The sequence below is a fragment of the Diabrotica undecimpunctata genome, chromosome 8 (assembly GCF_040954645.1).
Source record: "Diabrotica undecimpunctata isolate CICGRU chromosome 8, icDiaUnde3, whole genome shotgun sequence".
NCBI classification, from domain to species: Eukaryota; Metazoa; Arthropoda; class Insecta; order Coleoptera; family Chrysomelidae; genus Diabrotica; species Diabrotica undecimpunctata.
The window spans coordinates 37285632-37302616 of NC_092810.1; the positions used below are offsets into that span (position 1 = coordinate 37285632).

The following is a 16985-nucleotide window of genomic DNA, read 5'->3' on the forward strand; positions in this document are numbered from 1 at the left end:
CCATTCTCAGATGCCGGAACCACTCTTAGCTGCAACTTCGACCAGTCCAGTTATTGTAGTCATTTTAAATTAATTTAATTTTGTACTATTATTTAATATTTAATTTGTAACAAATAAAGTTCTTTTTTAAAAAGTCAAATACGTGATTAGTGATCTAACATATATATATATATATATATATATATATATATATATATATATATATATATATATATATATATATATATATATATATAAGGTTCTTGAACTCCTAAGTGGAGCATAGAGCTTCAGTGAAAACGCGCCATCGGGTTCTATTTTGCGCTAAGGCCTTCACCTCATTCCAAGACTTTCCTTGGCCTCTTATCTCGTCCATGATGGATCTTCTCCAAGTTTGTACTGGGCGACCTCTTTTTCTTTTCCCTTGGGGATTCCACTATAGGGCAGTCTTTGCGATACTGGAACTATTTTTTCGGAGTGTGTGACCGATCCAACCCCACTTTCTGGACTTAATTTAATTTTGTACCTTCTTTTGTTCGGTCAGGTTTAGCAGATCTTCGTTTCTGATGGTGTTAGGCCAGAATATACGAACAATTCTTCGTAGACATTTGTTAACAAAGACCTGCAGTTTGTCTGTGAGGGTGTTTGTCACTTTCCAGGTTTCACATCCGTAGAGTAGAACAGACATGACATTTGTTCGGAATATTCGGATCTTTGTCCTTGTAGTATACTCGCCAGATCTCCAAACAGGGTTGAGCGTGCTGAAAGCTTGTTGGGCTTTTCGTATCCTCATACGAATATCGTCCTCTGTACCTCCGTTTTCTGTTATGACACTTCCAAGATACGTAAAGTTTTCCACATTTTCAATCTGCATATTGTCGATAGTAAATAGCGTGTTGTTTCTTGCATTTATTCTCATGGACTTGGTTTTACTAATATTGATTTTCAAACCTATTTTATTGGCTTCAGTGGAAAGTGTTTCCAATTGGTAAGCCAGATCTAGGAACCTTTGACCTAATAGGCAGATATCGTCCGCGTATTCTAGATCGCTTAGGCGTGTGGTTGACGTCCATTGTATCCCTCTTGTGTCGGAATCTAGTTTGGAGAGAACATAGTCTATAGCTATGTTAAAAAGAAACGGATAAAGCACGCATCCCTGTCTAACTCGTAACTAACAGTAATTCGTCACTGTTGATCCCATTGTGTGTCACGCTGCATTTCGCATCAGTATATAGTGACTTTATAATAGAAATTATTTTTTGCGGGATGTTTCTTAGCTCTAAAATTTTCCATACAGCAGCGTGAGACAAGCTATCAAAGGCACGTTCAAAATCAACAAAAACCATGTATAGGGGTGTGTTTCATTCAACCGATTGTTCCATTATTACCCTCACAGTATTAATGTGGTCTATGCAGGAGGATTCTGGTCTAAAGCCTGCTTGATTAGCTCGAAACTCAACCTTGTTTGTTATTCTTTTCAGTATGATGGTCGTGAAAATTTTATTTATGACAGTAACGTAACTTGATAATATTATAAGTTTTTTTAACACGTTTTTTAATACCTACCTATAAAATCACAGAAAAGTTTAACTGTCCCGGTACTGTCCCCTAGAGTTCGCTCTAAATACGAACTCGGTTCATCGAGACTCTTCTTGAGTTATTGAATTTATTTCAACCGTCTCTATATTGATGGTATTTAGTTGGATTGAAAGTTCAGAATATATCAAAATAAAGACACTGATGATGATAAGTTACGGTGATCGTAAAAGACAATTGAGGCAGCCGTAAGAACAGCCTTCAACCAACACATTGTTTTATAGTTTATTTTGAGCTAAATGATATAAGACTATCGCTATTGACATTTTCTGTCAAATTAAAGCTCTGTCTTTAAGTTCGTTACAAGTTGTTATAGTAATTTCGTTAATACAAACTTTGAAAACAATTTCTCGAGTTTTTATTCCAGGAATCCATATGATTACCGATATTCACACTATCGCTCTGTATATACTAGTATTTTACGAGATGTTATATTTTTTATTAGACTCTTAGTGGGTGTGCAACCAAAAAAAAATATTGATACCATTTTCTTTTACCTCTTGTAACGCTTGGTGCTTTTTAATATCATTATTTTGTAAATTTTCATATAACTGACATATTTTCTTTCTTAAAGGTCAATTGGCAAATAGGCGGAAAAATGGAAGACGGAAAGTTGAAACTGACGGTGAAGTTGCAGGAACTTCATCAGGTAAACTCCATTCGCTTAGCTCGGACAAATTTTGACAGATTCATTGTCGGAAACCTACAACACAACAATTCCTACTGCTCAGTATTAATAGCTCAAGTATCCTGCTATTACAGACTTCTTTCTTTAAAAAAAGAAGAATTATTCTAAATAGTCGAAGTGTATACTAAACCCATCAAATTTTGGGTAGTATATATTTAAAAAATATATATTTAGTTGTTATAATTTAACATAACTATTTATTATATGGTGCAGATAAATAAATATTGATTGTCGGTAATTCGCAAAGTTCTATTTTATTTACTATTTAGTTTGTTTACTATTAATATTGGCTATGAGTACGGGTGCTTGGTTGTATAGTAATTTCCAGCCACTTTTAGTCTGTCAAAAAGTAACTAACTTCGCAAAAAAATAATTACTAAATTCACTAGACAGTTCGGACTGGGATTAGCGAACCGAGTTTACGTCATTGAATATTAATAAAATATAGGTACTAGACAATGTATTTTGTAGTTTGTAACAAGCGTGAAAGAAATTATCGTGTTTATCAGATAGGTACGACTGCCGTTAATATGTAATAAACGGCTCTTTGTAAAGACAATGAAGCCGACTTTACATAGTAACAAGGCACTTACGACTATTAAATACGTAACTGCAGCTGAAAATATTTTATTTTGATTTCGTACGTATCAACTTTAATGGGTACCACTCCTCTATGTCTACAATACTTTTACTTTCGGGCTACTATTTGTCGAGAGTTTTTTTCCAAAATATTCTTATAATACCGCAAATTTATTTCGATATGACTTAATTAATGTTCGTAGTGGGATGACTTGTTCTTTAGAATCTGTAGTTTTTTTTTTCTTTTTCGAAATAATCGGAGGCAGTTGACTTACGCTATTTTTGGTGTGTCTGACGAGTATTTATGTATGTATAGCGTTAGCGGGCCTTTTAAGCCCATAGCTGCATGGATAATTTCCATCGTTTTCTGTTCTTAGTTGTCAGCTTCCAATCTCTGTTTCCCATCTCTTTGACATCTTCTATCACTACATCTTTCCATTTCTTTCATGGTTTTCCACTTTTTTTGCCCTCAAGAACTCTCCAACCAATATTCTTGACTTTGCATTCTCTACATCTGCATTCTTTCTAGATGTCCGAGCCTACGGATGTTCCAGTCTACGTTTTTTTACTACTTTTTGTTATTGTAGGTTTAGCATACAATTGGTACACTTCTACATTAGTTCGTCTTCTCCATTCTCCCTCTACTACTTTTCCACCAAACATTCTGCAAAGTATCCTTCTTTCCCATGCTTCCAATCTGTTCTGTATGGTTTTGTTCTTACTTCTTGTCTCGGCATTGTGGATCTAATTATAGTTTAGTGTACTTTTATTTTTGTATTACGAGTTAGATTTTTGGCCTTAATTATTTTGTTCATGGCTCCAACACATCTGTTGCTCTTGGTTAGTCTCAGGTTGATTTCAGCTTCTTCCTTACATGTCTGACCAATAAGGGTACCTAAGTACATATATTCATCCACTTTCTCGAATTCTACAACTGATCCATCTTCCACCTCCAATTTAAAGGAGCCCTTGGTCAGTCTCAGGTTGATTTCAGCTTCTTCCTTACATGTCTGACCAATAAGGGTACCTAAGTACATATATTCATCCACTTTCTCGAATTCTACAACTGATCCATCTTCCACCTCCAATTTAAAGGAGCCCTTGGTCAGTCTCAGGTTGATTTCAGCTTCTTCCATACATGTCGGAGCAATAAGGGTACCTAAGTACATATATTCCTCCACTTTCTCGAATTCTACAACTGATTTATCCTCCACCTCCAATTTAAAGGAGCCCCTGGTGTTTATTCCTTTTGTTCTCGATGTACTTGGATTTATTAATATTAACTTGCAGTCCCATTTTAGAGCTTTCCCGAATCAGTCTTTTTAATATACTTGCCATTCTAGTTCTTTTCCATTTCTTCCAATGAGAACCACATCATCAGTATACTCTAAGCATTGGTGCTCTTTGTATAAAAGAGTGCCGGACCTATTTATCCCACTACCCGACTCCTTGGGGAACACCTTTTTCACTTCAAATTCTTCTGAGACTGTACCGTTGCATTTCACAGCACAAATGGTTTTTATAATTGTCATTTTTAACTATTTTTTCTGGAACTTGGAATTCTTTTAGCGTTTCTATTAATTTGTTTCTGTCTATTGTATCGTAGGCGGCTTTGTAATCAATGAAAAGTACTTGTGCTGAAATGTTGTATTCACAGCAATTAATTAGGATTTGTTTTAGCATAAAAAATTTGATCGGTTGTTGATCTTCCTTTCTGAAATCCTCCCTGGTATTCTCCTAGATTCTTCTCCACAGATATTTCTAATTGTTTTTTAATTAGTATGGAGAGCGCTTTGTATATTACCGCTAACAAGGATATTCCTCTACAGTTTGCGCATTTCTATCTCCCCTTTTTGTGGTTAGGAATTATAATGGACGTGTTCCATTCTTTAAGTTCTCTGCCATAATGCCGCTCTCCCCGGGGCTTTTTGATATTTCATATCTTTTATTATTTCTTTAATTTATTCTCTTGTAGGCTTTGGTATTTTTTCTAGTACTATTTGGGGTTTAGGAACATTATAATTTTCTTCAGTAGTCACTCCGTCATTTAGCAGCTCTTCGAAATATTCTTTCCATCTTTCAAATATTTGATCTTCGTCCACTATCAGGTTTCCTTGGTTATCTTTTACATTCATCGTTCTTCCCTGGTACTCAGTTTTAAAGTGTTTTATCGCCTTGTTTTCTTCAATACGCTTTTCTTTATCGTGCATATACTTTCTTCTCCGCGCCAAGGATTAAAGTTAGGAATTAGCGTAATGACAAGAAATGATCTTTGCTTGATCTGGGCTGAGAGACGATCATATTTTGTTTGGGAGATCACGAGAGGTTTTGTGCTGACGAGGAAGTCTTCTTTTTTGATGAATTTTTGTTATTAAATGTCGTGGGAGACCTGACCCAGTTCGAATTCGATAGTTTAAATCAGTTTGAGTTTCAAGGTTGTCCCACTGGGGTGGATGGTTAAAAATTTGCTGATTTTCATGTGGAAATGATACAAAGTAAATGTCAATCGGATCTTTTCATTTAATCTATTTTAAGTTGTTTTATTAATGTTTACTTTTAACGTTAATAAAATCTTCCAGGACCTCCAGAGCCACCCAGCGGCAGGCCAAATGCAACTACTGCTTTGGATAGCGTCTACTTAACCTGGAATAGACCATTTTACGACGGTGGCAAAATGATTCAAGGATACGCCGTGGATTGCTTATTGGTGGGCAGCCAAAGGTGGAAAAATATCGTTGAAGACTGCCAAGCCCATAGTTATGTAGTTAGGGGGCTGGAACCTGGAGTACAATATGTTTTCAGGATACGTGCTCTTAACGTCCACGGGTATAGTAAGCCAAGTCTCGAATCGCAAATCGTAGAATTGGAAGAAGATAGTAAGTATTACTTACTGACATTTTTTGTTTTTCTACGCTAGCAAACCTATTAAGAATCAGTTGGCTTATTATCTGATAATGAGCTACTAAGTTTTTAATTTGTTGCTCAGACACGTTAATTTAATATATATATATATATATATATATATATATATATATATATATATATATATATGTATATATATATATATATAGATATATATATATATATATATATATATATATATATATATATATATATATATATATATATATATATATATATATATATAGATAAGATGGTGGTATTGTTGACTGTTGATTTAAATATCGAGTGGTGATTCTTGAGGATGCAGTCTATTTGTCCCACAAGACAAAGAAAACTCTTTGACGCACAATCACACATATTAAAATTTTATAAAAAAATTGTTCATTAAAATTATATTATTGTCATATTTGGTTGATTAACATACATATATGAATGAATATAGTTATTTTATGTGGAAAGCAAAACCAGTAACAATATTTTTTATTATTATTAATTTGATTGTAGATGAAAAATAAATTAGTCCAGCCGATAGAAAATGGGATTATAATGTTATTCCAATTGTTTGTTGATATGTTAATAAGTAACAATAAATGTTACTTAATTTGTCAATATTTGATTTTCTATTTATACATTTTTATTTTTCTGTATTGTGTTATTTTTAAAAATAACCGCTTCTGTTCATTTTTCTGCCTCTCTAGAATTCAACCTTTTGAAAAATTAAATGTGTGATTTAGATTGGAGTGGTCGGCTAACTCACAAGCTTGTGATTTATTTGTTTTTACATCACTTTTGTGAGAAATGATTCTGCTGTGTAATGTACGAGAAGTTTATCCTATATAAACCCTATCACAGTCTGCTCAAGGTATTTGATACACTACTTTGAAACTTTCCTTGGTTGTTAGAGGATCTTTAGTTTTAGTGTATAAATGTGCTATGTTTTTAACATTTCTAGTGGCAATTTTTATGTTTTCTAATCCTTTAAATAATTTGAGAAGTTTCGGTGTTAAGAATATAAGGCAAAGATCCAAAAGTTTGTGGTGTTTTGGTACTAAGGTGTTAACTGTCGGACTATTGTTTATATATATATATATATATATATATATATATATATATATATATATATGTGTGTGTGTGTAATCTTCCATTTCATCCATATCGATCTGACTCTACTGTGTAGAAAAACTTGTTATTAATTTCTAACTCTTAATTTTTATTCCAGAAATCCAGGATCTACTTGAATTTGAACCAAAAATACCTAAAAAAAGAAGTAAGTATTTTGTGCATGTCTCATATCATTCGTGTATTCGTAAAATTTACGTATAATTAACATCTCTTACCTTTTCAAGGTACGTTGGTGAATGAAAATAGGCGACAGAATGGAAAGCGGAAACTGAAAATTGATGACGACGTTGAAGCAGGCACTTCATGGGGTAGGCAATCAGTAATAAACTTAATCTAGATTTCGAGGGTGCTTTGACATTACTTCTATAGATGGCGCTGCGCTAATGTCAAACCACCTTCGTACAGTACGTTAAGTTTTGGATTAGATATTGCTAACTACATAAAGAGCTAAAATCGGCAACATTGCCTCGTACGAGATAATTGTAATTCTCCGATCCCCTCCGACACCTTAGATTCTTAGACTCTTTAGACAGAAAACGAGAAAACGAAAACCATTTAGTAACACATAACAACGCAAGGGATATGCATCTCCGTCCGACGATTTTTAATTTCCTAACGTATACCCGGTTCATTTCTTATAACATAAATTCGTTCAAAATACACTGACCATCATAAGGCGGTGCATTTGTATCGGTTTTTAATAATGTGAACAATTTTTTGTGGTTGAATTAAAAATAAAAGCGCATTTCTTTAAAAAGATAGAACAAAAGATATTTCTTATTATAATTCTTGTTGAAAATAAAAAATAATTCCTAATAAAACAAGAATTAATTCTTTATGCCCTACAGAAATGATTCAAATATTTGACCTTCTACGGCTGAAGAGTATTCCAATCTGTCATAGTAACTTCTGCGGATAGATGTAAGAGTTTCTGCTGTAACAGAATTTTAGACTTCTCTAATTCGGTTTTTTAATTCATCCAAATTTTGGGCCACAGCCTCAGGATGATCGTTTATAATGCTTTTTAAATGTCGCCATAAAAAGAAGTCCATGGGTGTAAAATCTGGAGATCGCGCAGGCCGCTTAATATCTCCTGTTCCACTGATAACTCGATTCGGAAAGTATTGTTTAAGTACTCCTTAATTATTTGAGATTATTATTATTCTCCAGATTTACATCAGGAAGATTGATAATAGCGAGAAAAACATGATGCTGACGTTAACTTTTTGAGGTTGAGTTCGGTAAACAACACTTCTGTGCTGGTTTTCCAGCGCCGAATACCTCGTAATGGAAGGATTGTGTCTCCCTACTAACGGAACAGAAGATTCATCAGTAAATAAAATGTTTTTAATAATTGGGTTCACCAGTAGCCTTCGTTATTAGAATTTCACAAAACTCCATTCTTCGAAAGTAATCGTCTGGATAAAGCTGCTGCGTTTTAGAATATTTAAAATTCTTGTAACCGTGCTTCTTTCATATTTTCGTTACAGTAACATTGCAACATCTAACTCTCTAGCAACGTTTCTACTTGAACGTGTTGAATCCAACTCGGTGTATTCTGGTATTCTCTTTCTTCAACTTTTTCTGGTGACATTTTTTAGGAGTGACATTTTCTGCACTTTTTGAGTCAATAACAACTCTCAAAATTTTTAACAATATGAACTGACCGTACGCAAGGAATTGGTCTCCCCTCAAAAAACACAGAAAATAAATCCACACACTGTTGTTCAGAATTGCCACCATAAAACCATTTTATTATTTGCACCTATTCTGCGGGCGTATAAACAGACATGTTTACTAAAACAAAATTAAAATTTACGCTCTTATTGCTTTAAACAACCATTGTATAATGATAAATTTATTGGCGACGGGGAAACGGAGGTTCGTGGAAAGTCGACGGCGCGCAGTGTTGCCGTATATCTAATTTAAAACTTAGCGTACTGCATATATGAACATACTAGGCTCTTACTTATTTTGAATCCATATTGTTTCAGGCGTTCTGGGTTCGTCTGATGCTAAAAACAAAGGTAGAAAAGGTAAGTATCTTTTGCGTGTTCATTGCTTTCCTCTGAGTCACGTTAGGTTCCATGGAACAATTTTTACACTTCCATATCATTATTTGTAGTTCATTTTCTATAACTAAAATACAGGAACAATGAAAAAAAAAAAAAGAAAAAAAATGTAATCTTTAAAAGTTGTATAATAATATTAAAAAAAAAAATTGATTGCCTGCCGTGTATAAAAGATAAGATAAATGGATTGTTAAAAATGTGTTTTTAGCATTCAAGACGGTAATAGTACCTTAATCCTTTCAGACCTGAATTTTAATTTGGCTACAAAAAAATAATTTTGCAATATATTTGTAGAGAAGGGTCATATTAAAAGCCATTGACGTATATATATATTTTTATACATGTCTATATCACATTTGAACAATGTACATTAGGATAAAGTTAAAAAAAGTTGCAAATTAACAAACAGATTTATTTTGTGTGTTTAACTTAATTGTAATACATTACATTGCGTGAAAGTTTTTCAAACAGTTTCTTCCTTTTACGAAACATAGATGAACATCACATTTTTCACAAAAAACATGTGTTCTTGCATGACAGTTCGTATTTTTACATCGAGTAGCTTCTTTTTTATCGTCATACTCGGGGCAGTGGTCTATTAAATCTCTCCGAATCTCTTTTGCTGGTCGTATTTCTGATTTTTTTCTTTTTGACGTATCAAGAATTGTAGACTGTAGGCCTTATATTCTAACTATTCACACAAGCAAGGTCAAATGCATGAAAGATCATTCGTAAAGTAGGACACAAACCCAATTCGTTCATCAAATCTGTTGGTATGTCAGTCGTCTAGCCTTGATAAATTAGGAAATCGTAAAGCATTCCATTGGCTCCGCACATAGCAAAAATTTTAATGCCCCATGGGCATGGCTTATTCTTCACGTATTGTTTGAAATTTAGTCTTCCAGTAAATGGTACTATCTGTTCATCAACACTGAAATATTTATCTTTTTCCCGATCAAGACATAATGTTGCGGAGTGCATCAAAAAACGGTCTAACTTTAAATAATTTATCATTTGAATTTTCTGGTTTTTCTAAATTGTTTACGGTATGGATATTTTTTGGAATAAGAAGAATCTATCTCTACTCATATTATTAAAAAACAAACCAATATTATCCACACTATCCCAATACATTCTAATTCGAGGAAAGCCCATACAACCGACAATGATGTGGAGTCCAACAAAGGTGGTCCGATAAAAATTTCATTTTTATCGGTTGGTCTAAATGTTTCGCCACTTTGTAAAGCGTATAATATATTGGTCATTTCAGCAACTTTTTCAAAAAATAATATTGAAAAGTACTGTAAAAAGTAATCTACAGGAGACTTCTCTTCATTTGATGTATTGTGTTGTATACTACGAGTCTTACTTGGTTTTATTTTTCTGGGTACATACTTTCTTTTCTGCCACTTCATCTCAATTTTTTGTTTTTGGATTTTTTATTTTTTCCATTTTGAGAAAAATCATATATTATTTCCTAAAAAAAAATAGCTATATTATTTAATACACAAAAAAAATATTGACTTCTTACCGCTACAATGTGATTTCCTGCGACATCCGGAGCATTTTTATTATTTGTCTTTATTTCTATTTCTTCATCACTAGAATTAGATTCAATATCTGAATGATTCTCCAAATACTGCAAAATATTTTCACATTCAAGTTTTAATTGGTCATCATCTAATAGCGCGAATAACACTTTACGATCCCGTGGATCTTCTGGATTAAAACCTGAAATAATATTAGAACTAAAGCCTGATGCACATTACAACTTACAATAAAAATGAAAGCTTGATAGAAAATATATATTTTATATGCCAATACTTTGATTCTGACATTTTATAAAACGTTTGATATATATATATATATATATATATATATATATATATATATATATATATATATATATATATATATATATATATATATATATATATTATTAGTTTGTAAAAACTGCTATAAATAAATCGATTTTTTGCTTACCTCGTTTACGACTAGCTGACGCCTCCATGACTAATAATTTTCGAAGTAACACAATACGTTTAAACATGCGTTTAAGCCGATAGCTAAAGTGCAACTGATTTATTTATGTCTACCAGAAATTGCTAAGATTAGCAAATATGTTGATTTATACAATTTTTAATATATTATCTTAGTGGATAGGATTACCTAAACTCAATGTACATTGCAATGTGCACCAGGTCTGAAAGGGTTGACCTGTAACAGCGCGCAAGCGGCAGCGAATTTGTTAAATTTTTGTATTATCTACAGATTTATCCAAATAAATTACAGTTGGTTATCATATTTTTTCTTTTCATTGCAGGTCGATCGAAAAGGGGCACGTGATAGTATCTCGGACCGAATGTAAGCGTTGCCGTTGAAGATCAAAGGTGGTTAGAATATTAACCGTTTGTTAATTGTACAAAACGTAGATATATTTTGATCGTCCAACAAGCAATTGCTACTTTTTTAAAGCTCTTCGTATATAGAACGAACTACTTTTTTAAATGATGTACATAATATTGTAAATTAAGCCAGTGTTTGTTGGACGGGTAAAGTATCATCGAAGAATATTATATTGTACTTCTTATATGAATAGACCAGGATCTTGAGCGTTTCCAAAGGAAGTAAAAAACGGAATGTGGCACTCCGGGAGTGACCGAGGAGGGGAAGCATAACTTTCTTATCTTGGTCTACGCACGGAGCGATGATTTTTAATTTATCACTTCGATTTGATTTATTTTATTTTTATTTTATTAAGAAACACGCATGGGACTACGTTTACTACGCCATGTAGTGTATGGTCGCGTGATTGTTACAGTATATCGTTTCAGTCAGTTTTATTTTTTTCATACCTGTGTGCGATCCACCGTTCCCTTTGTAGCCCGCATAAGAAAGCTATGTTTCCAAAAATCAATAACCTAATAAAAATGTTGACTTTTAACTATTTTAAAAAAGAGTTAAAAGTGCTAATTAATTATTATGGATTTTATCTGAGTGTTTTATACTTGGAATATTGGTATTGTAAAAAATACTATTATAACTTGCTAATGCATCGATTACACAGGTCTGAATTTTTTTTTTGATAATTTTAATAATAAACTCAGTGTCATTAGAAGTGTTACACCCAGAAGGAACAATTTCTTGAACTTAATTTTTTGGCAACATGGTAGATATACATCAAGAATGAGACACTGGTATGAAAGTAGTAGTCTAACTAGTCTAGAAAACAGTAGTCTGCTATCATTGTTGTGTTCCATTTTCCTTGCTATCTTCTTTTAAGTTGCCGAATAGTGTTGCTCAGTAATCCTTGATAACCATCGTGTTTAAAATGGAATTGGTGCTTTATCGTTGTATTATAAATTGAATTTATAGAAAGGAACTACAAAAAAGAAACAGACACTATTGGTTTGCACCGATAGAAGAAAAAGTCTTCTTGTTGACCTTGCGGAGAAGTGAAGAATTAAACAATTTCAGCAAAGGTAAAATAGTTTCATATTGTGCAAAAAAATTATTTATAAATTACTAAAGCATACACTTATGTACATTAATCCAATTGGTTGCTGTACGACCGATTATATCAAAACGGCTTCCGATACAAAAAGCATACAATTAAAAAAGATTAGAAATCGTGGGAAAACCTATATGCGTCAAAATAAAGGACACTGACGACTGAAGATTTATTACAGGAATTCCTTTCAATCCGAAAGTTGTGCCCACAATGTACTTGCTTGAACGTGTTATAGGAAATTACACGGACTGCAAAATTCTCTTGAAGGAATTGGATATTGAACTGAAGAATCCTGATACGGCACCACTTTACCACTTTTAGCTTATTCCATTGCATATTCGATTTATTCTCGTATAGTGTCAAACCCAGGATCATCTTTAAATTCTTTTGGTGCTTCTATTCTCTCTTTGTCTTTCAAAAGCTGTACTATTCGCTCCGTGCGCGACCATGGTAGGGGTACCTTGAAACGATGCCAGCGTGCGTAACGAAATATGACAAAATTGGAGTCTTTATACGCATAAATTTTATCAAAAATGTGTGCAAATACATATTGCGTATTTAATTGTGCTAATAATAGCAAAAATAGCAAGTGTAGTTTTTATAGGTTTCCAAAGATTACATATAAATTAGAGAAAAGAAAAAGATGGATCCGTGCGATTAATATGAAAAAGTAAATATCACATAACATCATTTTTATGCAATTAAAATAGGAAATATTTAAATAATTTACCTTAAATGATATTTTATAAGGCTTCAAGCTAATTGCAGAGTGCCTGATGACTTTAGCTTTTATATCATAACTTTTACTATTACTGTTTTTAATTATATGCTCTTTCACGTGAAAAACTTGATTTGCCAGTACTAGATTTTTAACTTTTCTTTTCCGTTTGGGCTTAAAAAGATATATTATGATGAATTTTGAGAAACCCAGTTTTTAATACTACATTTATTTTGTACATAAACTAAAAAAATATAGTTAAAAAGTTAATTATTAATAATTGTCAATTTCGCCTGTATTTAACAATGTCAAACATATGTCATTAATGTCATATGTTTAACCTGAAAATTGGTAGACTCCAAAACTGTCAGATGAAGGCGGTAGGTGTCGCGTCAGTCACGCACAGAGCGAATATATTGTGTTTATCTCTGCATTTTCTGGTTTATAACTGTTGGTGTTATCTACACTACTTTCATCTCTTAGTTGTCTAAATTGAAGTGCTTTTCCTGTTAGTTTTCTTAATTACTTTATGCATGTTAAAAAAGTCATATTTTTCTCAAATTCTTCCAGTTCTTGGCACTGCTCATGTAACATTTTCTCTTTAGTTTCTTTAATTTCTTTTTAATTAATGGATTGGTTTCATTATGTTTAATCGGATATTTTGTTTTGAATGATTTTCTTTCATTCATTAATCTCATCAGTCATCCAGTCTTTATATTTTCTTTTGTTTGGTTTGAAATTTTCACTTGCTGTTTTAAGTACTGCTTGTTTTATATTCTCCCATTTTTGATCAATGTTATAGCTACTTTTATTCAGTTCTTGGGCATTATGTAAATTTTTAGTAAGAGTTTTTCTATTAGTAAGGCTCTAAAGCAAGGCTACTGCATACCACCTACACTCTTCAAAATATATCTGAATGAGGCGATCTCAGTGTGGAGAAGAAAATGCTGCAGTGTGGACATTCCAATCGAAGACGAGAGATTGTACACCATACACTTTGCTGACGACCAAGCTATTCTAGCTGAAGATAAGAGCGATATAGACTATATGCTTAGGAAACTGGAGGAGGAGTATACCAAGTGGGGGCCTTGCAATTAATATACAAAAAACAGTATTTAGTTACAGGAGAAAAAGCCTAGAAATTGAGAATAGAATAGATACAACTGAGTTTAAAAATATCAAAAGCAGGGAGTAACCAAGAAATACATTCTAGGATTGGCCAAGCAAGAGCAGCCACTAGATAGCTACACGGACTATTGTGGAATAATAAAATAACAAAAGAAAATAAATAAAACAAGAATTTATAAAACACAATAATAGACGAACTTTGGGAAATAATCAAAAAACAAATAAAAAAAGGCAATAGAAATGGAGTATTGGAGATGATGTTGCCGCCACACTAGACTTGGTAGGGTGGGGAACGTAGACATTACGAGAGAAAGGGAAATCGACCTAGACATAATATAGATACTATCGAAGTCAAAAGACTAAACTGGTATGGACACCTGCAGAGAATGTCTGAAAATAGGTGGCCAAAATAGATAAAAAAATGGACTCCGTCCACTAGAAGAAAACGAGGTAGACCAAGACGGGCATGGAGGGATATCGAAGGTGCAATGACCGCCAGAGATTTAAAAACTGAAGATTGATTCGACAGAAAACGCTGGAAAGTGTGATTGAAGTCGCCCATTACTATTGTAGTGTGATGTTTCTTAATTTAGTTTAAGACTTGTTCCAAACCGTGGTAAAATAGTTCCGATCTTGTTGTAATCTTTATTTGCCGCGTCGGAGCATAAACTTGAATAAAATTTACTATATATACATCCAGAAAAGGAAGTGAATTGTTGTTTTCTTTTCATATTGTGAATTTGATTGATTTTTCCTTCTTTTTTATTTTTATGTGTGGTTTAATCCCATATAAGCATAATATTTAATAATAAACTTTGTTAAACCATTCGCTGCGTACTGTAAAGGCACGTGCTCAGCCTACAACTCGAGCATCGAGAATATCATTTACTTGAACAGCGTCATACCAAGAGGATTACAGTCTTGGATTCAGAAACTGCGTAGCGAATGGGTTATAATTAATCTAAAAAAATTGTAGTAACCGTTGTCAAAATGATTTTGATTGAATTTTATGCATTAGATGCATAATGTGTGCATTAGATTTTGTATTCTAAATAGCAAAGGTCTGGTCTACGCGAGTACAATGTATTATATTAACGTCAACACTCCTGCCGCTGTAAAGCGTTTTATCTGTGATTTACCTAGTTAAGTTGTAAATGTAATTACTCACTAGGATGATTTAAAAAAGCTGTAAATAATTTTGTTTTATATAAAAATTGTTTCGTGTTATGTAGAGATAAAGTACCATTGTATAGTAACACCATCTTTTATTTCCTATGAGTCATTTATGGTTTTCAATAATTCGTTTAGTATTTTGAATTTACTTTATTATAAATCTTATTTGAAATTACTCATTTTTGTACTCTGCTAGTGTACCTTAATAAATTAAATGTCTTTAGTGTTTTCAATTCTCTAATGCTGTGTTTTTATAGTTGCGAGAAGGAGATTTAAAAGAACATAAAAGGCGAGACAAGAACAATTCGGGAAGTTAAGGAAAAACTAATTGAAAACGACACAAAACTATTTTATATAGTATATATATATACAAATATTTCCACAGTTTTCACTATATTCCTTCACTCAACTGTTTTCTCCAATTTTTCCTGTTTAGCCAGTCCCCTTCCTGTAGGTTTCTTCTACTCATTGCTTCGTCCACCTCATCTCTGAAAGATCTTCGGGGTCTGCCTCTCTTTCTTCTTCCTATCGGGCTCCACTCTGTTATTCTATTTATCCACCGATTTTGGTCTGCTCTTCTGACATGTCCGTGCCAGGTTAACCTCTTCTGTTCGATGTAGTCTATTATGTCGGAGTTCATTCCCATTCTCTTCTTAATCTCCATGTTATTTATTCTATCTCTTCTTGTTACTCTGCAGCTTCTCCTTAGGAATTCCATCTCTGTTGCTCTTATTTTGTTTTTGGTTTTCTTATTTATTGTCCAATTTTCACACCCATAAGTGAGGATACTTCTTGTCATGGTATTATATATTTTTTTCTTTGTTTTCATGCTGATGTTCTTATCCCATAGTACCGGGTTCAATTTTCGTATGCAGTCTCTTGTTTGTCCTAGTCTATTTTTTTATATCTTCCTCCGTTGTTCCTTTGTTTGATATTATGAAACCTAAATACTTATACTTGTCTGTTCCTTTGATTTGTTTACCTTCGTCTATTTCCAGCTGTTTTATTTCTGTATTCTCCGTTGTTAGGTATTCAGTTTTCTTTAGGTTTATTTCCATCCCATTCTTTGTATATTTCTGCTCCAGTTTTCTCATCATAAAACTGAGGTCATCCTCGTCTTGTGCGATCACTATTTGGTCGTCGGCAAAACTTAGCGTATATAGATATTCGTTCCTTACTGGTATACCCATTCCTTCGCACTTTCTTTTCCATGGTTTTAGGGTTTTTTCCAGGAATATGTTGAACAGGGTGGGGGATGTGGAGCAACCCTGTAGTAGTCCCTTTGTCGTCTTAAATGGACTGCATATTCTATTGCCCGTTTTGATAGCTACTTCGTTATTCTTGTAGAGTGTTTTTACCGCGTTTATTAATCTTCGTGGAACTTCGATGTCTTCCATTGCTTCCCATAGCTTGGTTCTAGGTATTGAGTCATATGCCTTCTTAAGATCAACAAAAGCCAGATGGACGGATCTATTTTTGGCCATTCTTTTTTCTATTAGTTGTTCGACCGTGTAA

At 33.2% G+C, this 16985-nt stretch overlaps 1 protein-coding gene across 4 annotated transcripts in view; it reads left to right on the forward strand.

The window, feature by feature from the left end:
* Positions 1-15711, forward strand: part of LOC140447449 (uncharacterized) — a 112919-nt gene extending 97208 nt beyond the window's left edge. For 3 of the 4 annotated variants that reach the window (XM_072540097.1, XM_072540098.1, XM_072540099.1), the window contains exons 14-15: positions 2150-2224; positions 5422-5485. Coding sequence is in view for 1 of the 4 variants with exons in the window: in XM_072540100.1 (XP_072396201.1) it covers positions 2150-2224; positions 5422-5718; positions 6966-7013; positions 7093-7176; positions 8863-8904; positions 11264-11286 (569 nt within the window). In the remaining 3 variants the exon portion in view is untranslated. Of the gene's footprint in view, positions 1-2149; positions 2225-5421; positions 5719-6965; positions 7014-7092; positions 7177-8862; positions 8905-11263 lie in introns of those variants that run through there. The other variant, XM_072540100.1, reaches the window with a different exon arrangement.
* Positions 15712-16985: the final 1274 nt, after the last annotated feature.